The sequence below is a fragment of the Suricata suricatta genome, chromosome 14 (assembly GCF_006229205.1).
Source record: "Suricata suricatta isolate VVHF042 chromosome 14, meerkat_22Aug2017_6uvM2_HiC, whole genome shotgun sequence".
Classification (NCBI taxonomy): domain Eukaryota; kingdom Metazoa; phylum Chordata; class Mammalia; order Carnivora; family Herpestidae; genus Suricata; species Suricata suricatta.
In genome coordinates, this window is record NC_043713.1 from 82,342,209 (window position 1) to 82,368,500 (window position 26,292).

General features: G+C 49.9%; 1 protein-coding gene across 5 annotated transcripts in view; it reads right to left on the reverse strand.

Annotated features, from left to right (window-relative positions):
* Positions 1–22,244, reverse strand: part of KDM2B (lysine demethylase 2B) — a 125,478-nt gene extending 103,234 nt beyond the window's left edge. For 2 of the 5 annotated variants that reach the window (XM_029922932.1, XM_029922931.1), the window contains exons 1-4: positions 21,395–21,423; positions 20,579–20,723; positions 17,575–17,653; positions 16,229–16,275 (exon numbers count right to left, since the gene is read on the reverse strand). In XM_029922932.1, the coding sequence (XP_029778792.1) occupies positions 16,229–16,275; positions 17,575–17,653; positions 20,579–20,723; positions 21,395–21,409 (286 nt within the window). In that variant the 5' untranslated portion in view covers positions 21,410–21,423. Of the gene's footprint in view, positions 1–16,228; positions 16,276–17,574; positions 17,654–20,578; positions 20,724–21,394; positions 21,424–21,794 lie in introns of those variants that run through there. The other 3 variants (XM_029922929.1, XM_029922930.1, XM_029922933.1) reach the window with 3 other exon arrangements.
* Positions 22,245–26,292: the final 4,048 nt, after the last annotated feature.

Here is a 26,292-nt window from a genome sequence, read left to right on the forward strand (position 1 = left end):
ACCCCATGACTCATTCATTCCATAAACAGAAGACTGCCCCTTCCACTCCCCTTCACCTCTTGAAATTAGTGGTAATTTTTTTTAATGTTTAAAAAATTTTTTTAACGTTTATTTATTTTTGAGAGAGAGAGAGACACAGAGTGTGAGCGGGGGTGGGTCAGAGAGAGAGGGAGATGCAGAATCGGAAGCGGCTCCAGGCTCTGAGCTGTCAGCACAGAGCCCGATGTGGGGCTCAAACCCATGAATCATGAGATCATGACCTGAGCTGAAGTCACCCACTCAGCTGACTGTGCCACCCAGGCGCCCCATTTAATGTTTATTTTTGAGAGACAGAGCAGGGGAGAGAGGGGCAAAGAGAGAGGGAGACACAGAATCCGAAGCAGGCTCCAGACTCCAAACTGCTAGCATAGAGCCCGAGAGGGGGCTCGAACTCACAAACCGCAAGATCATGACCTGAGGCAAAGTCGGACGCTTACCCAACTGAACCACCCAGGTACCCCTAAATGAGTGGTATTTTTAAAACACTTTCCTTACAGGACATATATATCCACAAGTTAACGGTGAGTAAAATATAGGCACAAGTGTGTTTTCAAATATGTATATGCTTTGCATATGCCATGACACTCGCCTTTTGTAAGATATTTTATACAACAGTCAACTCCTGTTTACTCTCATGTACACAGAACCCCCCCTAAAACACACACATATATTAACCTATAAACTGTGACTTTCGCAGCTTTAAAATAATCTAGTTCAATAGTATCATTTACTTAAGAGGGTGAGATAATTTCCAAAACTGTACCATGACCCCCTAAAAATGTTATTCCCTGCATAAATCAAGATATTTTATTTTATTTTTTTTAATGTTTATTCATGTTTTGAGAGAGAGAGACAGAATCCTAAGAGCTGACAGCTCAGAGCCCACCATGGGGCTTAAACTCACGAACTGCAAGATTATGACCTGAGCCAAAGTCAGATGCTCAACTGACTGAGCTACCCAGGTGCCCCAAGGTAATTTAAAAAATAATAAAACCAGTTTTGGGAGGGGCACTTGACTGGCTCAATCAGTACAGTGTGCAACTCTTGATCTCAGGGTTGTGATTTTTGAGCCCTACATTGGGTATAGAGATTACTTAAAAAAAAAATTTAACTAGTCCTGGAAAAAATTTTTTAATAATCCTTTAGGGGTGTCTCAGTTGGTTGAGGCTCTCTCTTAATATTGGCTCAGGTCATGATCTCGTAGGTTCATGAGTTGGAGCCCCACATCGGGCTCTGCCCTGACAGCATGGGACCTGCTTGGGATTCTCTCTCTCTCTGCCCCTCCCCTGCTCACATGCGCCCACATGCTCACGCACTCTCTCTCTTTCTCAATAAATTTTAAAAAATAGGGGCCTGGGCCCCTGGGTGGCTCAGTCGATTAAGTGTCCAACTCTTAATTCCAGCTTGGGTCACAATCTCACAGTCTGTGAGATCAAGCCCCGCACTGGGCTCTGTGTTGCCATCTCGGAACCTGCTTGGGATTCTCTCTCTCCCTCTCGCTCCACTGCTGGCCCACTGTACTCGTTCTTTCTCTCTCAAAATAAATAAACTTAAAAAAAAAGTGTAGAGTCAACTGAGGTGCCCCATCCGAAACACTGGAGATGCAGAAGGCACAGCCCAGCGTTGGCCCCCTCCCATCCTGGGCCTAACCGCGGTGTCCTCTATCTCGCTAACAGGCTTACCCTGCAGGCTCCTGTGGTTGACTTGTGTCCCCAAAAAGACATGTTCAAGTCCTAACCCTGGACACTTGTGAATGGGCCCTATGTGGAAATAGGGTCTCCGCATTTGTGATCAACTAAATTGAGGTCAGAGTGGATGAAGGTGAGCCCCTAGCCAATTCCAATGTCCTTGTAAGACACGGGGAATTTGGACAGACACACACAGAGGGAACACAGCCACATCAAGATGCAGGCTGACGTTGGAATCACACGGCCACAAGCCGACATGTGAACGCCAAAGAAGCCAAGAGCTACCAGAAGCTGGAGGAACCGCTGAAGAATTCTCGCCTAGAGACTTCCCTGGCCCTGCCAACACCTTGATTTCAGACTTCTGGCCTCCAGAACTGTGCGAGAATACACTTCTGTGATTTTAAGCACCTAGAGTGTGTGTCACGGCGGCCTCAGCAAACCAAAAGCAGGGCAGACGAGAGAATGACTGGGTAACCGCCCAGGGCTCCAGAAATACCCCTGAGGCCAGAGAAGGGCTCTTCCACCCTGGGCCTCCCACTCAGCACCCCGCACTGTCCTAGGTGTGACAGGACAGATGAGCCCTATAACTAAACATAGTTGACTGGAAGCTTTGCAAAGAGAAAATGTCATCCTTTGATGACTTCCTACCACTTCATTCTAGACACTAATTCTTTGTCAGCTTGCTTCTTGTCTGTCTTCCTGACTACTCTGTAAGCATCATGAGGACAGTCCTGTCTGTCTTGCTCACTACTCTATCCGATGCATCTAGAACAGAGAGCCCAGCCCAGAACGGGAGCTCAGTGAAACCATTTGTGGAATGAATACGTAATGTTGGTGCTTTTCGATTCTATGCTCTGCCCAGAACAGGACGTATGACTTCACGTGTAAGTGACACTCAAACTGGAGAAATGGCCTGGCGATGCCTCAAGGTGGGTTTGTGTAACCCTCTTCACACTAGAGAAGATGAAGCCCCCCAACCCGGAAAACATCTGGAAATCCTGAGCAGCCAGGAACCCCACTGGTGGGACAACTGTCCCTGAACACAGAAGGGTGTGGGTGAGAGAGGCCCGTTCTTTCTTTTTTCAACGCAAACCAGGTTCCCAGCACCCTCATCACAACCCCCAAGGCTCTCAGTGCACCCTCACTTCCCTGTTCTTAGCCAGGTGCCGACCCCACCCCAGCCTGCCCCCCGCCCTCTGATGCAAAGGGAATCAGGACCCGAGCCGTCAGAGCAGGGAGGAGCTGCTGGGGCCGATGGGGGATAAGCGTGTGCAGGAAAGAGGCCCGAGGGCGGGAGAGGCTGAGTGACTGTATCTGGAGCGGAAGGTCGCGACACTTGGTTCTAAGAATGGCTTCCCTGGTGTTCAGGGGAGCTCCATCCGGCTCCCCGGGCGTCCTGAAAGCCATGGTCCGGGGAAGGGCTTGAAGCAGGAAGAAAGGGAGGATGAAACTCAGTTCCTTTAGGTGCCTGGACTCCATAGACATAAACCCCCAGGGAAACACAAACAACCTAGAAAATTCAGCCGGGCTGGGTTCCAGCCCCCAGAGGGTAGGAGGAAGTGCAGAAATGATTACACAGTTACAAGGGAGGCAAATGATGTGGGTCAGTGACCACTGGCTTGAGCCTGACGTAAAGGCCAGGTCTGAACCGAACGGCAGAGGAGAGGAAGTGTCTCTCCAGGTGTATTCCGGCCAGCACACAACAAAGGGTGAGCAAACGAGACCGGCTCCACTTTGCAGCCCTTAACACAATAATGAATCTAGAAATCAAACATCAATGCCTGCTAACAACAGACAGAGAGAGAGATGACCTGACATTATGTGCTTCTTGATGGAAGAATAGAACATCGTCTATGAAGTAGTCTTGCCCTAAAAAATGAATGAATGAATGAATGAATGAATAAGCGCATTTCTGTGCAGAGAGCAAGAGACAGATCCTGACCCTGTTCAAGTGTCTACATTCAACTGCCAATTTATGGAAACTACACAAGACAGAAGAACACAAGCTACTCCAAGGGAATGCTATTGGCAAAATACAGACAATGAATCTCCACAGGTCAAACAATCCAACTTCTTCAGACTGCTGTGAGATGGCAGGAGGGCCTAGAGATTATAAACAAGAGATTTAAAAGGCACCACAACCAATCACAAGGTAAGGACCTTATTTACCTTCTGACTCATAGAACTGGCAAAAAAAAAAAAGTAATATGTATGCTAACATGAAACTGGAAGTTTGAACAACAAATATGGATATTTACATATTTATTTTTTAATTAATTTTTTTAAGTAAGTTCTATGCCCAGTGTGGAGCTTGAACTCACAACTCCAAGATCAAGAGGTGCATGCTCTATTGACTGAGCCAGCCAGGTGCCCCTGATATTTACTCATTTTAAGGAATTGTTTATATTTCTTTTTAATTTCTTTAATGTTTATTTAGTTTTGAAAGACAGAGACAGAGACAGAGCATGAGTGAGGGAAGAGCAGAGAGAAAAGGAGACACAGAATCAGAAGCAGCCTTCAGGCTATGAGCCGTCAGCACAGAGCCCAATGTGGGGCTTGAACTCGGAAACTGAGATCACGACCTTAGCCGAAGTTGGACGCTTAACCGACTGAGCCACCCAGGCACCCCAGGAATTATGGTTTTTAAAAATTAGGTGTGATAATGCTACCGTGACTATGGTTTTATTTTATTTTATTTTTTACAGCTTATTATTTTGAGAGGGAGAGAGAGCAGGAGAGAGATGGAAAAAGAGGGAGAGAGAATCCCAAGTCAGTCGCTCAACTGACTGTGCCACCCAGGCACCCCTCATTACTTTTTAAAATTCACTCCAGCAAATCCCAGCTCTCTTCCTAGCTCTCAGAACTGGAAGACTATTTGTAAAAGGGGCCCATTGATGTAACAGAGCCTAACACAATGTCTGGCACATGGTAGGGTCTGCAATGCACTTAGCCACTGGCCACAGGTCCGGGGTCCTGAGGTTCTGAATAGAAAATGAGGAGGTGTCACAATCAAACAGATGGGGAGACGGAGCTCATGCCCCCGCGCCACACGTGACTTCTTAGGCACCTCGATTTAACTCTGAAGACACTGCCCCATATAGGCCCTTTTACTCTCTCACGTGAAGAACCACACTGGAGGCAAGGGCGCCTGGCTTGTTCGCTCCGCCCACAGGAAGCCACGCTATGGGGGTTGGGGCAGGGGGGCCTCCAGGGCACCTAAGACAGTGCCAAGAGCTCTGGACCGAGTTCCAGTCCCAGCAACCCTGACTGACCCTGCTCCAGGCCTCAGTTGCCTCGTGTGCAGAGGCAAGAAAAATGACCTTTACACTTCTGTCTTCACCGCCATAGAACTCTTTCTTCAAACAAAAGCTCTGTCAAGAGCCAAAGGCATAAATAAAAACAAGCAGCTCAGGTTAAAGCAGGAAGGGGGGGGGAGGGGTGGATGTGTGCTCAGAACTCAGGCCCAGATTCTGGGGATTTCCCTTTGAAAACCACTGAGTTAGGTCTTTTCAGGTCCTCTTCCAGGACCAACACACTGATTTTTAGCCTAGTTCTTAAATAGATCAGATCCCTTAAATGTGAATGGAGAAGAAGCATGTGGGGGGACGGACCCACAGGCTTGCCCCAGGGTTCACTGGGGACACTCGGGTCTGCCTGTCCTCTTCAGCCTGAGCTGGAGATTAAGAATCAGCCCTCCATCGTCTCAGGTTCCCAGTCCGCTCTGCCCCTGATGGCAAAGGAGAGCTGGCTGTTAAGTGCCAGATCTCTGAGCAGGAAGCTCAGTACCAGGAAAGAGGCCGGTGCCCCCAAGGGACAGAAGGGACAGATCAGTGGTAAGAATGGAATGTGGCCCTCCAAGCTTTGAGGAGCAGCCACCTCTGGAGCGGGTGACAGGGACAAGCTGCCCTTTGGATCCTGCAAGGGACCCAGAGCAATGGAACTCTCGGGCTCCCGAAGTCAACGGGTTACAGGGAAATTTTTCCACATTGAGCAGTGCCTGGCGTTCCTAAGTAGGCCAGCAGCTCAATCCCCCTCCTTTCGTCTCTCCCCCCACCCCTTCTCATTGGTTCTCTGGGCCACACACATCCAACAAATTCCAGCTGCAGAAATTAATCCGTGGCCCCACGGCCCTTGCTTTGAAGGCCCCATCAGTCAGCTCCAAGAGCGACAAGCTCAGAGCTGGGAAGAGGCTGCTGAACGTCACCTTGAACACATGGGCGCTGACCCCAAACTCCTCCTGAGCCCACTCCTCAGAGAATGCCCACAACCTTCCTGCATCACCGTTCTGGAAACCTCTCTATCTTCCTCAAGTTTCTCAAATGGTATGTTATTCTGCTCCTTGAAAATGGCTCCTCATCCATTTCACAGAGGTAGTGTTTCTTAGCAAAAGCACTGGCCACAGTTCAAATCTCACCCCGCTACTTCCTAGCAGTGACATCGCTCCTGGGTCTCTGTTCCTTCATCTGTAACGTGGAGAGAATAGGACCTGCTGACACGATTACTGAAAGCACTTTGTAAACGTAAAAGCAGGGGTCCCATCGAGGACGTTGTCCCAAAAGGAAGGCATGAGCGAAATGGGAGGGCCCAGAGCATCTCCACCTCCTAGCACAAATCTCTTCCCAGGTCTAGGCCTCAGTTTCCTTACCGCGCAGTAAGATGCTTACAAAGGTCCTCAAGTTCTCCTTGAGCACTGATATCTTCTGGCTCCTCACTTTGTACCTTTACAAATTATCTCTAGTGCAGATCCGGTACCAAGATGTCCTCTGTGCCCTGGGTTCAAGACCCCAACCCTCGCAGACAGATGAGCGTAAGATACAAATCAGGGGCGCCTGGGTGGCTCCGTGGGTTGAGCGTCTGACTTCGGCTCAGGTCAAGATCTCACAGTTTGGGAGTTCGAGCCCCCCGTCAGGCTCACTGCTGTCAGCACAGAGCCTGTTTGGGATCCTTTGACCCCTCCCTCTCTGCACTTCCCCCCACTTGCATGCTCTCAAAAATAAACAAACTTGAAAAAAAAAAGGAAGAAGATACAAACTCAGACTAACAAATCAGGGTGAAGCCCAATCAGCCAAGAAAATCCAAAAAGACACCCAAGCCCAAAACACTAAAGAGCTCTGGATTACGGGACACGGAGAGCCAGCCATGTGGATGTGGGGACAAATCAGCAATTCCATACACTAGCTACTTGACTGTGGACAAGTCACTCTGAGCCTCGATTTGACATCTACGGAATGGGGATAGCGGTAAATAGTTTTAAGTGGATCAGACGAAATAATATGGAAGAGGTCCCTGGCTTATAATATCTCAGGAAGCAACAGCTAATGCTAGTACTTCCAGTCTAAGGAGCTACCCACAGGGGAGCGATTTCTATTCGGCAAACAGTGGTGAGAAGTAAGTTTACTGCCCGAGGCCCAGGCACAGTCAAGAGTTTTATTTTAGAACGCTGGCACCCCAAGAAAAGGGAAATAGGACAAACCAGTGACCTGGGTATTCATCTTTAAGAAAAAAAAAGGGCTGGGCACCTGGGTGATTCAGTTGGTTAAGCTCTGACTTCAGCTCAGGTCATGATATCAGTTCTTGAGTTTGAACCCCACATCAGCTGTGCTGACAGCTCAGGGCCTGGAGCCTGCTTCGGATTCTGAGTCTCCCTCTCTCTCTGTTTCCCTTTCTGTCTCTCTCAAAAATACATAAACAGGGGCGCCTGGGTGGCTCAGTCGGTTAAGTGTCCGGCTTCGGCTCAGGTCATGATCTCACATTTGTGGATTTGAGCCCCGCGTCAGGCTCTGTGCTGACAGCTAGCTCAGAGCCTGGAGCCTGCTTCCGGTTCTGTGTCTCCCTCTCTCTCAGACTCTCTCTTGTTCCCACTGTCTCTCTCTGTCTCTCAAAAATAAAGAACATAAAAAAAAACATAAACATAAAAAACATTTGTTTAAATAAATAAACTATTTTAGAAAATGAGGGGGTGCCTAGGTAGCTCAGACGGTTAAGTGTCTAACTTAGGCTCAGGTCATGATCTCACAGTTCATAGGTTCAAGCCCCTCATTAGGCTCTGTGCTAACAGCTCAGAGCCTGGAGCCTGTCTTCAGATTCTGTGTCTCCCTTTCTCTCTGCCCCTCCCCTGCTTATGCTGTCTCTCTCTTTCTCTCAAAAATAAAACAGGAGGGGGAGGAGGAGGAGGGGGAGGGATAGGGGGAGGAAGAGGGGGAGGAGGAGGGGGAGGAGAAGGAATAATAGGGGCACCTGAGTGGCTCAGTCAGTTGAGCATCCAACTTTGGCTTGGGTTATGATCTCGCGGCTCATGAATTCGAGCCCCACATGGGGCTCACTGCCATTAGCCTGTGAGCACAGAGCCCACTTCGAATCCTCTGTCCCCCTCTCTCTGCCCTCTCCCGCTTGCCCCTCTCCCAAAAATAAATAAATATTTTAAAAATAAAATTTAAATTAAAAAAATGAATTAATTTTTAAAACTTATTTAACAAAAAAGAAAAAAGGAAAAAAAGAAAAAAGAGAAATACAACTCAACTCCTCTGAAACTCTCCTTCCTTGGCGCTCAGGAGTCTCAGGCCTCCTGACTTCACGCACCTTCCCTGCTTGCGTCTCTATCTGCTCCACCAGGTGGACGCCTCCTGTGCCATCTGTCCACCCTGGACTTCTCTCCCGAGCTCCATTCAGCGTGGCCAGAACTGAGCCCATCTACACCCCCCGCGCAAGTCTACTTTTCCTCTGGGTTTCCATTACAAGCATCATCTTCTCCCAACCACTGAAATTCAAACCCGCATCTGAATCTGATAGGCCATCTGCTATCTGGGCAACTTGCAAGCCACTTCTCTCCAGGCCTCAGTTCTTCCCACCCGTGAAAGTGGAAAGCAAGACTAGAGGAATTCTAAGAACTCTTCCAGGGGGGCGCCTGAGTTTGAGCCCCGTGTCGGGCTCTGTGCTGACAGTTCAGAGCCTGGAGCCTGTTTCAGATTCTGTGTCTCCCTCTCTCTCTGACCCTCCCCTACTTGTGCTGTCTCTCTCTGTCTCTAAAAAATAAATAAAAAACAGAAAAAAAATTTTAATGGATTATCTGGGGTTGAGCCCGTTGTTTGCAGGATGCGGGGAGCCGCTCAGGGGATACCCATGAGCTTCCGGAAACAGACTCATGCAAACGCAGTCACCTGATTTACGACAAAGACAATGCTTCAGTGCCGTGGGGGGAGGGTGCTTTTTCAACAATGGTACTGGATCAACTGGATACACATACGGGGGAAAAAAGGGATCATGACCCCTACCTTGCACCAAACACAGATAAACTACAGATCTAAATGTGAAAGTTCGAACAATAAAGCTTTTTTTGAGAAAAACATGTGACCATCTTCCAACCTCAGAGTATGCTAATATTTCTTAAACAAGACACCAAAGAAGTAATAGACCAAGAAGAGCTAAATGGTCTAAGTTAAAATAAAGAACGTCTGCTCATTCAAATACACCTTTAAGGGTGTGACAAGGCAACATTGTCCACAGAGTAAGAGATCTTGGAATGTATAACCACATCCAGAATACGTCAAGAAGCTTTATGTTATGGGCTGAATTGTGTCCCCTAAAATTTATATGTTGAACTCCTAACCCCCAGGACCTCAAAACGTAATCATACTGGAAAGCAGTCTTTAAGAGGAAACTAAGTAAAAATAAGGGTGGGCCCTAATTCAACCAGACTGATGTCTCTCTCTTTTTGTAAGTTTATTTACTTATTTTGAGAAAGAGAGCATGTGCATGAGCAAGGGAGGGGCAGAGAAAGATGAAGAGAGAGAATCCCAAGTAGGCTTCACGTTGTCGGCGCACAGCCCGATGTGGGGCTCAAACTCGCAAACTATTGAGATCATGACCTGAGCTGAAATCAAGAATCAGACGCTTAACCAACTGAGCCACCCAAGTGCCCCAAGCATGATGTCCTTATAAGAAGAGATTAGGGGGGCACCTGGGCGGCTCAGTCTGTTGAGCGTCTGACTTCAGCTCAGGTCATGATCTCGGGGTTTGTGGGTTCGAGCCCCACATTGGGTTCTGTGCTGATGGCTCAGAGCCTGGAGCCTGTTTCGGATTCTGTGTCTCCCTCTCTCTCTCTGGCCCTCCACTGCTCGTGCTCTCTCTCTCTCTCTGTTTCAAAAATAAATAAACATTAAAAAAAAAAAAGAAGAAGAAGAAGAGATTAGGTCACAGAGACAGAGGGAAGACCATATGAAGACACAAGGAGAAGACAGTCATCTACAGACCGAGGAGAGAGGTCTTTGGAGAAACCAGCCCCACAACAAACACCTTGATCTTGGACTTCCAGATCCAGAATTGTGAGAAAATATAAATTTCTGGGTAGCTCGCTCAGCTAAGCATCTGACTCTTAATCTGGGCTCAAGTCATGGTCATAGTTCGTGGTTTGAGCCCCGTGTCGGGCTCTGTGTTGACAGCATGGAGCCTGCTTGGGATTCTCGATCTCCTTCTCTCCCTGCTCATGCTCACTTTCTCTCTCTCTCTGTCTCTCTCTCAAAATAAATAATTTTAAAAATTAAAATTTTTTTGTTATTTAAATCAACCAATTTATGGTACATCATCGTCATGGCCCTAGCAAACTAATTGATCTTACAATCAACAAGAGACAACCCCTCAAAATGATAGAGAAAAGACTTGATCAGAAAGCCATATAAACATACGAAACAGAGCTCACTTTCATTAGTCATTTTAGAAATGCAAACTAAAACCACCATGTGATAAAACCATCGCCCACAGCATAGAAGCGTGACTAAAATGAAAAAGATGGGGCGCCTGGGTGGCTCAGTCGTTAAGCATCTGACTTTAGCTCAGGTCATGATCTCACAGCTCTTGAGTTCGAGTCCCACATCGGGTGAGCTCGAGCCCTGCTTCGGGTAAAACACAAGCCCCGGGTGAGCCCCGCTTCTCCTTCTCTGACACTCTCTCCCCTCCCTCTCTCAAAAAAAAAAAAAAAAGAGAAATAAAGAAAAAAAGGATGGAAAGGGGAGCCTGGGTGGCTCTGCTGGTTAACTGTCTGACTCCTGATTTCAGCTCAGGTCTTGATCCTGGCGTCATGAGTACAAGTCCTGAATTGGACTCTGTCCTGGGTTTGGAGTATACTTAAAAAAAAAAGGGGGGGGGATGGAAACATGAACTGAACTTTTGGAGTACCTGGGTGGCTCAGTCAGTTGAGCATCTGACTTCAGCTCAGGTCATGACCTCATAGTCCATGAGTTCAAGCCCTAGGTTGGGCTCTGTGCTGACAGCTCAGAGCCTGGAGCCTGCTTCAGTTTCTGTGTCTCCTTCTCTCTCTGCCCCTCCCCCACTCATGCTCGCTCGCTCGCTCTCTCTCTCTCTCTCTCTCTCTGTCTCAAAAATAAATAAACATTAAAAGAAAAAAAAAACATGAACTCTTGGTGAAGGTGCAGAACAACAAAGCTGAGCAAGCCCCGTGGACAACTACTTGACAGTGTCTATTAAAACTAAACATAGGCACCTGGGTGGCTCAGTCGGTTGAGCATCCGGCTTCGGCTCAGGTCATGATCTCACAGTTCGTGGGTTCAAGCCCCGCATCGGACTCTGTGCCAACAGCTCAGAGCCTGGAGCTGCTTCAGATTCTGTGTTTCCCTCTCTCTCTGCCCTTCCCCCACTCATGCTCTGTTTCTGTCTCAATAGTAAATAAACATAAAAAAAAAATTTTTTTTAAAAACCTAAACACATCCTCACATTCTGTGACCAAGCGATTCCACTCTTAGGTATACGCCCGACTGAAACGCACCCATCTGTTCGCCAAAAGTCATATTCCAGGTGTTCACAGCAGCACTAGACACACAGCCTTAACGTGGCAGCTACCACAGTGCCCATTCATAAGAGAATAAATAGGGGCATCTGAGTGGCCCAGTGGGTGAAGCATCGGACTCAGGATCCCAGCTCAAGTCATGATCTCAGGGTCGTAAGTTCAAGCCCCACATTGGGCTCTGTGTGCTGGGCATGAAGCCTACTTAAAAAAAAATAAATAAATAAAATAATAATAATAATAATAATAATAGAATGAATAAACAGAGAAATAGTCATACAACAGAAAACTACAGCAATAAAAATAAGCCACCTACAACTATACACGACAGTATGGTTGAGTCTTATAAACACCAAGCTGAGCACAAGAAGCTGAAAGCAAAGGTGGACACCTGCTTCCCCATGCCCTGCCCTCCAAGGCGGAGCTCCCAGTTACGTGTAGGACATGTTTATGTCGCCCAACAACCCCGGAGAACCACCCCTTCTCCAGTCCCCGGTCACTTGCTCGTGCTGGCTGACCCCAGCCACCAGCTCTAGGAGTGAGGTGCTGGTAAATCTGCCCGAGCCGACCCAGTGACACCTGATGGAATTACTGGTGGGTCGGGAAGGAGAACCTGCGCGTGCAGGATAAAGCCGGAGCTTTGCCACCACATGGGGAGAAGCTTGCCCAAGAATAAGCAGAGAGAGGAAGTCAAAGAGAGAAGCAGAAGGGAAAAATCAGAGTCAACCTCTCAAGATCTTCTTGGAACACCTAGATGTAGATGTGCCTGAAGGTCACACTCTAAACTTATTATGTAAGCCACTGAATTTTATTTTGCTTAGGCCAGCTTGAGTTACATTTGCCATTTATGTCACTGTGAAGTACGTGCCCTTTTGCGGCTCCCTGAAAGCCCAGGGGCACTCTCAGAGATTAAAATGGGCATAACAATGCCCCGTGCTTACTGCACGGGACACGCTACATCTTCACAAAGCACTTCAATACCCATCAAGCCATTTGATCGTCACAGAAATGCCAAGAGAGATAGGGGGTAAGTATCACTGTTCCTGTCTTCTGTGCCATCCCAGACTTTTCAAGAGCTAGCAAGGACATTGGGGGCACTTACTGAGTCCTCTTGCTTCCACAACCAGGAAAATGAGCTGCAAAGAAAGGCGTGGCCGCCTGGACACGAATAGAGAAAATAAAACTGCAAAGGGCTTTTAAGTTCCTCAAAAGGGCCAAGAGCAACATTACTAAGACTCTGATGTTGCCTGAGCCTCTGACTTAAGAATCTAGCTTTCATCCTTGCTCATAAAGAGAATTTTATCACATCCAGGCCCTTCCTTTATCATAAGGAATAACAGGGACCATTCATCAGGCATTCAGCAGCCAACAAAATGCTAAGTGTTCCTTCATTCTCTCTGAGGCAGAGGTAGCTTCTAGCCCCATTTTGCAGATGAGGGAACAAAGGCTTAGGTAGATTGAGCGGCTTGCCCCAAATCAGTCAACTGGCAGAGGTGGGCCTCAAACTAAGTTTGTCCAACAGCAAAGGCTAGGGTGGAGTTGAGGTCCCAGAATGAGTCATCGGTGCCAGACTTAATTTACGGGTCCGTCATGCCATCTTCTGCACGGTGTCTGAAAGTTTGCCCCTTCAGCTCTGATGTTCACTTTCTTCAGCATTTCTAGAATCCAGCTTACAAAACATTATGTCCTGGGGCACCTGGGTGGCTCAGTCAGTTAAGCATCCAACTTTGGCTCAGGTCATGATCTGACGGTTCATGGGTTCAAGCCCCATGTCAGTCTCTGTGCTGACAGCTCAGAGCCTGCAGCCTGCTTCAGATTCTGTGTCTCCTCTCTCTCTGCCAGACCCCTGCTTGCCCTGTCTCTCTGTGTCTCAAAAATGAATAAAAAAGATTAAAAGACAGGCAGGGGTTCCTGGGTGGCTCAGTCAATTAAGCGTCCAACTCCTTTTTTTTAAATGTTTGTTTATTTTTTAGAAAGAGAGAAACAGAGCATGAGTGAGGGAGGGGCAGAGAGAGAGAAAGGGAGACCCAGAAACTGAAGCAGACTCCAGGCTTTGTGCTATCAGCACAGAGACTGACATGGGGCTTGAACCCATGAACCGTCAGATCATGACCTGGACTGAAGTCAGACACTTAACCCACTGAGCAATCCAGGTGCCCCAAGCGTCTGACTCTTAAGCTCAGCTCAGGTCTTTATCTCGAAGTCTTGAATTTGAGCCTGGTGTTAGGCTCCATATGGGCAGAGAGGCTACTTAAATTAAAAAAAAAAAAAGGCGGGGGGGGCGCCTGGGTGGCTCAGTCGGTTAAGCCTCTGACTTCAGCTCAGGTCAGATCTCACATTCGTGGGTTCGAGCCCCACATCAGGCTCTGTGCTGACAGCTAGCTCAGAGCCTGGAGCCTGCTTCGGATTCTGTGTCTCCCTCTCTCTCTGCCCCTCCCCCTCTCATGCTCTGTCTCTCTCTGTATCAAAAATAAATAAAACATTTAAAAAATAAAAAAAAAAAAAGGAACAGGCAGTAACAAGTTTTGGCGAGGATATGGAGAAACTGGAGCCCTCGTGCATTCCTAACGGGAATGTAAAATGGTGCAGCTGCTTTGAAAAAGTTTGGCAGTTCCTCAGGTTAAATATAGTTAACTTATGACCCAGTTACCTAGGTCTAGACCCAAGAGAAATGAAAACGTATGTTCACACAAAAACTTGTACCCAAATATTCACGCAGCAGTATCTATAGTAGACAAGAAAGAGAAACAAGCAAAATGTCCACCAACTGACAAATGGATAAACAAGATGCGGTCTATCTATGCAGACACGTCCAGCGGAATCTTATTCAGCCATAAAAAGGAACCAAGAAGCAGTCGGGCACCTGGGTGGCTCAGTCAGTTAAAGTGCCCAACTTCAGCTCAGGTCATGATCTCGAAGTTCATGGGTTGGGAGCCATGAGTCTGGCTTTCGGCTGTCAGCACAGAGCCCACTTCAGATCCTCTGTCCCCCTCACTCTGCCCCTCCCCCACTCATTCTCAGCAATAAAACAAATTTTAAAAAAGGAATGAAACATCAACACCTGCTACAACATGGATGAACCTCAAAAACACGCTGCTCAGTGAAAGAAGCCAATCACAGAAGCCCACACAGTCTAGGATTCCACTTTCACGAAATGTCTGGAACAGACAAACCCGCAGAACGCAAAAAGCAGATCCCTGGTTGTTGGGGGTTGAAAGCAGAGGGGAACCGGGAGGCACAGGGCTGACTTTACAGGTGATCCATGTTCCGAAATCATAGAGCAGTGACGGCTGCACAACGTTGTGCACGTACTAAAAGCATTCGATTGTACGCTCTAAAGTGGTTAAATGGTGAATTCCATAGTATATGAATTTTATGTCAATTAGAAAAAATGTTTTTAAACCTCTCCCAAAGAAAGAGATCGATCTGTCTGGCCACCTCCTTTACCCTGCTTTAAGACTCGCCAGGGCAGGGCGCCTGGGCGGCACAGTCGGTTGAGCATCTGACTTCGGCTCAGGTCACGATCTAGAAGTTCATGGGTTTAAGCCCCACGTTGGGCTCCGTGCTGACGGCTCAGAGCCTGGAGCCTGCTTCAGGTTCTGTGTCTCCCTCTCTCTGTGACCCTCCCCTGCTTACACTCCATCTCGTTCTCTCTTTCCCAATCTCCCTCTCTCAGAAATAGAAAAACCTTAAAAAAAAACAAAAAAACCTTTTTTTTTTTTTTTTTAACTCCCCAGGGCTTCCCACCACACTAGGAGTGAAATTCAAACTCCCCACCAGGGCCCATAAGGCCCTAAATGGCCCTGTGACCTCTCCCCTTTCCTATTTTCCCCCTTACTCCACTCATCCCCTACCTCCTGGTCTTTGACCTGGCCAATCCCTCAGTCTGGAATGTTCTTTCCCACAGCTCAGCTCACCTCTCACCAGTTGGGTCTCTGTCCAAATGCACACACACACACACACACACACACACACCCAGGCCGTCTCTGACCAGCACATCTAAGATACATCCCACTACCCTGCTTTATTTCTTTACAGGCCTTATCATCTTCCAAAAAGGTATCGATTTTTAAAAACTGTTTACTTGTCTGTTGCCTGGGATCTTGTCTGTCATGTTCATAGCTCTGAACTTCCCTCCGTGAAGGAGCTACCTGAGAAACACTTCTAGAAAGAACAGATTTATTGAAGGACGTCCTGTAACATCGGAAACGTCAGGTCAGGAGTCTGGAGCCCTGCGATCAGCTACACCCTGCAGGTGCTCAGGGGTTAACAAGCATCTGCTGGGCGCTCATGGCAAACCCCACCCTAGACCTGCCTAGAACCCTGAGGAAGCAGGAAGAACGATTCCCTCCCCTCCGAAGTCGGAAAGTCTTTCAGGGGTCACAAAGCACCCGTGTTTACCCAGCAAGCCCCGAACAAGGCCAAGCAGAGATCTGAGATTGTGTTGTGATGGAGGCTAGGGTCCAAATCGGCCCTCATAAAACTGCACGCTGGCAAACAAGCTCCCGCACAGATTCTTAGGACCTTGCAATCCGACCTGTTCTCTGGAATGAGACGGTTGCAGCTCACACCTGCTCCTGCCTCCTCCCACGGGGACTTTCTTTTCGGAGGCAGTTAAATGGCGGTGAAGACCTCTGCCCCTTCCCTGCCTCCCCCCCACCCCCACTTTGGCCTCTCTGAGCTGCACACACAGTAAGCAACTTACCCACTAGGAGTTTGACGTCTCGGACTGTGAAATCAGGGTCCGGCATCCTGGAAAGAGAGGCGCATAGGTATTTGCTGAGAAGCTAGAAACAACAAGAGTTTGACCCCACTCTGGGGCAGGGAGAGGCCATTTTTCCAAAAGGGTTCCCTTGCCCTCAGTTTGGAAACCCAGAATGAGATAATCCAGAGGGAGGGGGGATAGACCAATGAGTGCCACAGGGAGGGTCACTCTCCAACCACTGAGCCCTCTCCTCACCCTCGTAGGCACACGAAACTTCCTCAGTCTCCCCAACAGGAGCTCAGCACTGACGCAGGAAAGTGGATGGGACCTCCACTATGCACCCCACTTGGCAGGGTAAGACTGAGTTGTGGTGTCAAAGGTACGTCCCAGAGCATTACCGGGTAAGCTGGGCATTCAAACACCTGCTTTCTTTTAGGGTCAGCAGCCCTCTCTGTGTCTTTTCCCCTAGCAAATACTCTCCCTAAAAGGAGCAGTATGCAGGGTCAGAGGGATACTGTTAGTTCATAAGGGGAAAAAAAGACACACATCTTTCCAATTCCGGGCATTTGGTAACACAAGCAATAATGACTGTGGTGACGTTCCTATTAATTCCCAGTGATGCCAGAGGTTTGATTTCTACCCTGGGAATGAGACTCTTGAGCAAGCCTGGCAGTAGATGCCAGAGAGGGAGGTGAGCTGGGATGACACCCACAGCCTCCCCTCCACCCCAGCCCAAGGGGCGGAAACCTGTTCTTCCAGCCTTCCTCTGGGATCTCTCCGCTCACCCCCCTCCACCTGGAGCTCTGACAGGTCTCTAAGAGAATGGAAACCAAACAACACACAGTTGGGGAGGCAGGTGCTGGGGCAGGCAGAGAAAGAGGAGGCAAGGAGCCTGGCAACCCAGGAAAACATGCCCTCCACCTAAAAGGGCCAATTTCTCACATAGTGGGAGTTTGGAATAGAAAAATACGTATCTAGGAGCCCTGCCTCTGGGGTTAGAGACTGGCCAATCCCTTCACAGCTCAGGCCCTGCCTCAGTTTCCCTAATGTGGGGAGTACTATATTCTCTTTAGGAAGTCACTACACCTCACTGCATGGGTCAGGGAAAGAAGTGAACGCTGTTTAAGTACCTCTGTCGTCTCTGCCCAAATTCTCGGAAAAACACCAATCTTTGGAGAGTTTTTCCCCTTTGTCAGGCCTTGAACAAAGAGATACTACCCCCAGGTAATGAAGAAAGATCCTTCTCTGTGATGAGAGGTGGGGAGAAGGGCGCAGGAAATCCATCCCGAACTATAAAGTGTAAGGGAAAGAGATGTGGGAAGAAGCAGTTAGTTTCAGAAACTTACTTAATCCCCAGTCCATCCTTTTCTCGAAATATCAGGGGAACCCTGAGAGCTTCTCTCTGCACGTACTCATAGTTGAAATCTGTTTGGATATCGGAATTAAAACAGGTTGGTTAAGTCACGAGGGAACAAATGAACCACAATTAGTGGGTCGGAGGAGGGAACATGGTTACAGTCAAGGCAAGCACCAGCTCTAGGGCACGGCTTCCCATAAAATGACAAGGAAACGGAGGAGGCACGGGCCTAGAGAAGCCAGGCCAACGATCCCCTCCTCTGCCTACTCAGTCATTCCCTGCATGCCCCACGGGTCAGAACTTGTCAATGAGCAGCCCAAGGCCAGGGAGGGTGGGGAGAGAGACTCATGAAAGAGCCCCGCACAGAAAAAGGCCCCAGATCTCTGAGAGAGAGGGACAGAGAAACGCACCCCAAGCTGAGCTCAGAAAGTAAAGGCAGTGCAAAATTGAAGAATGCCACCTGGGAGGATCTGAAGCCCCAGAGAGGAGGCTGGGGGAGCGTTCTCACTGCAGCTGAGCATCAGGGAAGATCTTATTGTAATATCCTGCATGGGGGGGGGGGGGGGCTAGTTTCCCTGGAAACTGTGTATTTGGTGCCAAAATAACTAGAGAACTGGGCACAGCTTTGTTGTCTTAATAGTGAAATTCTGCTGCAGCTATTACAATACTTGCTTCCACTGGGTAACTGAGCGGAATGCTCCCCAGGTAAAGGCTGTGTGAAGGGGACACCAAGAGGCCTGAAGAAAATCCACAAGGCAGCTTTCTGCCTCGGGTTTGTCTAGCGTCGACCCCAAAACCCTTAATGGAAAGCCCCAGAGAATGAAGGAGGCCTTAGGGTCTATGTTCCTCAAGTTCCAAAACCAGGGGATGTGCCCAACCGTCCTTACCCCTAAATACGGAGTTGAGGGAAGCGGAGATAACCCATCACAACCCCAAATCCTCAGGTGAATCAAGCCATCCACAAGGGCACAAGCCCTCCCTGGCCAGTCAGAGGAGCGATCACAGGCCTCTGAAGCCCCAGGCCCAGGGAAACGGTTCACCAGGGCAGCCTGGTGGGGGAGGAGGCCAAGGCAACCTCGCTCAGAGCAGAGGGAGAGAACAAAACCAGAGCTGGGGAAAGCCCTGACCTTAGCAGCTCAGATCCCCAGGGGCTCACACTGAATGGGGATTCCTAAGGATTTAAAGGCAGAGAAGTTTAAGAAGCTTCCACTTTGAATCCAGGCTAAGGGCTCCTTCTGTTTCTCAGCTCCTCCCTAGAATTTTGGGTCCAGGTCTGAATTAACTATCAAAACGCAAGGACCCTCTACTTTGAAAAGAGCCTGGACAGCAGATTTAAGGACTCTCCCTGGCTGGAATCCACCCCCAACACGCCCACACCTAAAACCCAGCTCCGCCCCCACCCCCCAGCTTCAACTTCCTCAAAAGAGCTTGAGAAAACACTCCGATCTTGGGCTGAGAATTCCTCGCAAATGACTGGGAAGAGTTTGCATGTTGTTTTCTCCTAGCATCCACCAAACTCAAAATGGGAAGGAAACGAGAAGAATTAAAATCCCATTTGTGCTAAGGAAATTTAAATGTAGTTGAGACTAGTCCCCTCACCCCACCCCCCAGACTGTCTGCCTCCACAGGCAATGCTCTTAAGACCTGGCAGGCTGGAAGAAAGTTCTTCTTCCCTCCCCCAGCAACTACCCCCTACCACTGAGCCCCAGGAAGCAGTGGGCACAAAGGAGAAACTTCAAAAACGCAAAGCCAGGACTGTCTCATCTGGAGGCTAACCTACAGCCCCAGCCACTCAACCAGAACCTGGAGGGGAAGCCCTTGCCCCTGTTAGCAGCTCACTCAGGGATGGAGTGTTTTCCAAGGGGAATGGGGGGGGGGGGGCGGGCAACAAAATGGAAACGGTGTATTATAAAGGAAACTTGAGTTTCTGAGAGGGGAAAAAACCAAATGTAGAAACCCCAGAGAGCACAGGGAAATACCTAGGTAGGCAGGAGCATCTCCAAAGCCCCAACCTCACAAGCAGAGCCAGAGGTCACCAGGGGCCCCAGGAGGCCACAGAACCACCCTAGAGTATTGTCCCAACATTGGTGGGGCACCACAGACACCTTCCTAATACGAGGGCCAGGGAGAAACTTGGGCCTTTAGGGTCTTAGGCTGGGTGGCACCCCAAAACCCCAGAGGCTTCCCCAACTTCTCTAGACTGGCAGGGCCTACAAGGGACAGAACTCTCGAGGTCTCAGGCTGAGAAGAGACTTTGTTCCCCAGAAGGCTACCCCAAGTTCAAACTCAGGTAGTCAAGGATCTCAGCCTGAAGCTTGAGGGGGTAAAACTCTCTTACCTCCAGTCCCCACTTCCAACTGTCAAGGCTGAAGGGCCAGCATAACTGGGGGCTCCAGCCAACGGCTCTGAACTCACCCAGCCTCTGCTGCGATCTGGCAGAGACCAGAAGGGTCTGGGGTTCCGCAGACCCCAGCGGCTGAGGAGGCGTCACTCGGTGACCCGAGCATCCGCAGCACCAGCTCTGAGCTGGCAGGGCCCGAAATGGGACGGGGTTTGCGAGGCTTCGGGCCTAGGGGGTCTCTCATCCCAATGTCCCAGGGACACCCCAGCCCCTCTCCTAGAACGGCAGCCGCACCTCACGCAGCCACAAGGAGCTGAGCTGGCTCTGGGAGGGGTAGAATGCCGCGCACCCGCCCTCCCTCGGTCCACCCGTCAGTCCCCAGATCCCTCTGACCGCCAGTCCCTTGGCTCTGCCCACCCTGGGGCCGACTGTAGGCGAGAGCCCGGTCTAGGCCCACGCCCGGCCCCGGTTCCCGCCTGCCCTCCTCCTTCGCCACCCCACCCCACCCCCCCAGTGCTCGGCCTCGTTTCGTCACCGGATCCCCTGGAATGGGGGACGCGGGCGCGAAATACGAACCCAGCCACCGGCAGCTCCCTCCCCACGTGCGCTCGGCCCGCGGCGCGGAGGGCGGCCCGAGGAGGGGGCGCCTCACCTTTGCCCTCCATGGCGTGCACGAAGTCCCCCTGGTACAGCTGACTGCGCAGCTTCTCCTCCAGGCTGAAGCCGCGGACGCTGACGATCTCCTCCACGTCCGACAAGTCCTCGTTCTCGTCGTATCTCTGGCGGTCAATCGGGCGCTGCGGGGACCCAAACCAGAGAGCCCGAGGCATTATTGGGGGACCTGGGTGTCGCCTCTTCTCCTAGGCCCTGCTCAAGCAGGTGCAAGAGACGCGCGCCCCTCGCACCCCACCACGGCGACCTGAGCAACTTTGCGCAAATGCCAAAGATGCTAAAAATCGGGATAACGAGAGGGGCCCGCACCCCCGGAGTCCGGCTGTGCCCTGCACAGGGCACTCCCCTCCTGCATCTTTGGAGGCCATGGAAAGGACATCTGGAGGGCTCTCCCTTACCCCCACCCCCCACCCCCGATAGGTGTTGAGTTTTGCCCACTCGGCCGGGAGCCTGGTTATGTAACCCGCGAAGGGGGCTCCGCGCACGGGCTGGCGGGGCATTTGTAGGCCCCGGGAGGAGCCGCCGCAGCGCCCCGCTCGGCGCTAACAGCAGCCCCGGCGGCCGCAGCGGCAGAGCCGGGAAGCCGGAACCGGGGGCCGGCGGCATTTCTAAGACTGGAGCCGCCCCCGAGCTACTCGGGAAGCTGGAAAGCTGAAATGGAAGGGCTGAGACCCCAGCCACCCCCGCCGACCGCCCACCAATGCTCGAAGAAGAGGTGGGGGGGGCGGTCGGGGCTTGGGAGGGGGAGAGGCAGACGGCCCGCCACAAAGCTCCCATCGTAGACCCCAAAACGCACCAGCAGCTGCCTCATCTCCCCACAAGCGCGCGCGCACACTCACTTCCTAAGGAGACTCCCCCACCACTCCCCGCATCCCCTGCCTCCTCCCTCGACCGCCCAGCGCCGGGCCCTGCAGCCCCCCAGATTCCGGGCGAACCCCGAGCCCGCTTAGCCCCTCTCCACGCCTTTCCCCGCTACCACCTCCCCACCTAAGTGTCTGAGACTCTGAGCCTCACAAGGGACTGGAGGAGTAAGCTGCTTGCTTCCTTTTGCATGCAATTTATTATATTTTTTCCGGTCCTCTTGCAAAATACAGAAAAGGAAAGAAAAGGCAGCAAGAAACAACAACAACAACAAAAAAAAATAGATCTATCATTACCAGATACAGATTTGGAAAAAAAAAAAAAAAGCTACACACCAATCTTCTTCCAGAGTCTTTCTCTGCCTCCATTTTTTTAGGAGAGTTCACCAATTAATTGTCAACACTCCTGCCCCCTGCATTTTGGCGGAGGGGGGAAGGAGGGAAGACCAAAGAAAACAAACCAAAAAATAAATAAATAAAGCAAGCCAGAGCCGAGATCTACAAAGTTTTGCACCAACACTTAAGCAGATCCGTTTGCAAAGTCCTAGGAAACCATTTTCAGCAGTTGTGGGGGGGGAGGCGTCGACGTCATAATCCCCGGAACGTAAACATTGTTGCCGATCGCGCTCAGAGCCCGCGGCCGGGCTAGTGGAGGGGGCAATCGGCCCGGGATGGGGGGGGGCGGAGGCGGCTGACCGAGGAGGTGTGGGGCGGGGAGGGCGCCCGGGAGGCACCGGGCGCCGTTAGCGCCCTGGCATCGCTGTTTTGTTGTTGGGTCACGAGTGCGCCTTGCACGCAGGCGCCGCCGCCGCCCGGGAGTTGTGTGCAGAGCTGACTTTTGGAGGGCTGAGTTGCAGGCGGCGGGCGCATCCCGGAGATGGCGGGGCAGGGAGGGAGGGAAGGAGGAGGGGGTGGGGAGGGAGGTGCAGATTTGCACGGCTGGCCTCAGCGGGAGGCGCGGAAATGCAAGCCGAGCTTGCAGGCTAGAAAGCCCCCGAGGCCTGGCACTCCCCAAAACGACCCCCCACCTCTATCCCTGCCCCCATTGCCCACGGCCCCCACGGGCCACCCCTCTTCCTCTTCATTCACCCCACCCCATTACCTACGTGGCCGACCCAAATTCACAGCGCTTTGTATATAGAATTGGTTTTTTTCTGCTGCATGTTTTGTTTGGGGGGGGCGGAGGGTGGCGATCCTCCCCAGACCCCCATATGCAGATCTACCATCTGGAGGAGGCATTTGGGGGGCCCAGGAAGAAATTAGCGCACCTCCATACCTGTACGGACTTCATAACTTTTAAACTCCCGGACTCAAAGAGATGGACCCACATTTACGCAGGTACAGGAAATACAGCCAGACCAGAGCCTTTTAAGACCCGAGTTGACCGGAAGATGTTGCCTTTCATTCATTCACCTTGCCCGTGCGTCCGTGGAGTCTTTTACTAGGCGACGAGCCTTGGAACACAAGTTGGACAGTTTTTAAAGATCCCTGCGCTCGCCGAGAGAAGGAAATAGATGCTCAGGAATGAAATACTGAGAAAATCGGATCTGGCGCCTCCTAACGCAGCTGGCAAGCAGGCGAAGGGTAAGCCCTCATTGGCCCTTTATAAGAGAAAAGTCGGTGGAAAGGTGCATTGCGTTCCGGGATGGGGCGTGGGGAATACTGGGCGCCCCTTGATTAATCCTTTAGGGATTCTTGGCAGAGGTATTGGCACTCCCTTACTTTCTGTCAATATACCTGGCTGGCCATGGCCACCACCCCCAAAACTGGAATCCCAAATGTGCTGTCCTGTAATTCCATTATGAACCACAGACAGGTAGCCTTTGATGATGAGAAAAGCTGGCCCTAAACATTCCTCTAGCCCAACTAGGCCTGATCTTTGGGGTGACGATCAGGAGATGACCACATGGCACCAGGGCTACAAATAAAGGAAAATTACAGATGCTCATAGCAGGCTTTGCCAAAAAAAAAAAAAAAAACCCGCCATATTTTTTTGTCATTAGCCCTTTAGGATAATTGGGGCAGGTAATATTGAATATTGAGAAGCTGAGGCTCAGAGAAATTATCAATCTGGATGATTGCTCTGCCCCCATATTTTCCCTAGTCACCACTCCATTCAGAGAGATGTGGAGAGTAAGTGGCTTCCCCATCAGAGATCCGATGTGAACTATCAGCCCTGGATCGGTCACCCTGAGAGATGGCTTCCCCCTCACTCATCTTAAAGCTTCCTGTCCTAGCTTTCTATATTCTTTTCTAACCCACCCCCAAAAACTGCTCGTTGAAATTGGTTTTAATCCCAGTGCACTAGATGGCAAATATCAAAATTAGTTTCCAAACTGAAATCGCCCAGGTTAGTTCACCGTGAGGGAGAAGGGTTTAGCTTTCAGCCCCTGTCAAAAGCCAGGAACCAATTTATCTGCCTCGGTCTCTCACTCAAGACCTGGTAAAGGGTAATAGTCTTGTTATTCCCCACATTGCAAAGAGGTAACTGAGTCTCAGAAAGGCAAAACCACTCAACCAAGTTCACAAGTTTGTAAGTGTAGTTAGAGGGGCTCAAACTGGAGCCTGGTTTCGCCATCTCTTGCTTTTTTTTTGGATATTGACCACCTTCCCTGCTCCCACATAATGAAATGAACACGTTCAAAGGAGGGTGTCTGGGTTGGACAGTCAAGAAAAGAAAGTTAAGTGCAATAAGGTAAAAGCAAAATAGAATGCTTGATCCTAACTGTCCTTTCCTCCCAGAGACACTTCTCTCTCTCCCCATGTGGCCTCATGGTGTCCCCAAAGGCCAGTGTCAGGAAAAGATCCGATGGCAGCACCTCAGTGTAAAAACAGTTAAGTCCATATATCACCCCAATGGGGAGTTCCTGGCCTGTCAGAGTGGAAAGGGGTTGAGTAGTCACCTAATTTAATCCCTTCCCTTTACAAACCACGAGGAAACCTCAGACCAAAAAGAAGAATGGGCCAGCCAGGGGTTTGTTCCCCCTGGACTCCCCCAGAAAGCCTACCCTGCCGCCTGGTCCTAAGTGGTCACTCAATAAATGTTGGGTCCTTGATGGATCACCTTCCCCAGCATATTTGCATTTTCCCTTTATCAGTAATTGGCAGATGAAAGGCTTTGTCCTCCTTGAAAGAATTCCAGGCATTTGCTCAAAGTGGGGGAGGAGGTTATTTTGGGCCGAAGGGGGAAGGACCAAGACCCTTGAGCTCCTGGTGTTGGCTAATTGTCCCAGAGGAGCTGAAGGTAGGTGAGGGAGGGAAGGGAAGATTAAGGTGCTTCTCCAAGAGAAGTACTTTTCTTGCAGGAAAAAAAGACCAGGCCAATTGCATTTGAAACTTAGTAGTAATGACTTCCCGGACCCTCCTCATTCTTACAAAAGGCCCAGTCAGATCCTGGTGGTGTTGGCCTCATTCATTCATTTCTTCATTCATCAAAGGTTGATTGAGCGGCCCTGTGCTTTAAGACAGACGCCAGCTCTGATTGTAGACCTACACCAGGCTGCACCGGGAGCGGACAGATGACTCCAAAAGGAGTTAGGAATCCCCAGAATCTAGAATCCGAGACTTTCAAACTGTTAGAAACTGAAGCTGTATTCATACTCATACATAATTTTATAAGAACTCCTGATTTTTGAGTGCTTACTATGTCTTTAAGCAAAGCTACTCACAGTTGCTATTTCTTTGAATCCTCCTCTAAACCCCAATGAGAGAGGGTCTAGAATTGCCCACCTTTATTCCGTTACTTGCCCAAATTTTCCAGCTGTAAGATACCAGAGACAAGATTGCACCCAGGGCTTGTAGGAATCCAGGGCTCACAGCCTTTTCCATTCACTATACCTCCCTGCAGGGCTGTCCCCCTAGGACATGGTCATTGAAATATTCTATGTCTGTGCTGGCCAACACAGCAGCCTCTGGCCACATGTGGCTATTGAGCACTTGAACTGTGGGTAGTGAGATTGAGGCAGTGAATGTTAAATTTTTTTCATTTTAATTAAAATTTAAATAACTGTATGTAGCTCGTGTCTACTGTTCTGGGATTGTGCAGCCTTACAGGGTTTTCCAGAATTTGTCTTCACTCACCTGCCAAGCTATATATACACCTCACCATGTGATTTGGCACCCGGTCTCCATAATCAGCCTTCCTGAGATACTTGTGGAATGATGGAAGAGACCCTGAGAAAACGAGGAATTGGAATGATGAGATGGGGGAAGGAGACAAAAGAAGTCTGCAAAGGTTTCCTCCAAGGGGCGGCTGGTACAATGTGAATGTTTGGAGTGTTAGCCCTTGAACCACTCACCCTGGGCACCTGCCAGGAGCAAGCCACGGCCGGCGCCTGGGGCCGCCAGTTGGGTAGAAGATGGTCCCACCTGCCCAGATCTGACAAATAAACTTCTCAAGGACACACACTTGGTGATGCGGCAGGAAGCCTTAGAAATGGGTAACCACTTCCTGATATATATCGTGCTGATAGACACAAACACAAAGATGCACTCTGCCGTAGCCCCGTTTGCAGCAGAAGAGACCAAATATCCCGCGCCGGGGCAGCTCCGTCAGGTTAAGCATCCAACTTCTGCTCAAGTCATGATCTCACAGCTCCTGAGTTCAAGCCCCACAGTGGGCTCTGTACTGACATCTCAGAAGCTGGAGCCTGCTTCAGATTCTATGTCTTCCTCTCCCTCGGCCCCTCCCCCACTTGTGCTCGCTCGCGCTCTCTCTCTCTCTCTCTCTCTCTCTCTCTTTCACTGTCTGTCTCTCTCAAAAAAAAATAAACATTAAAAATTTTTTAAAAAGACTGAATATGATCTAAAAGTTCAGGAGCTGATTAAATAATTC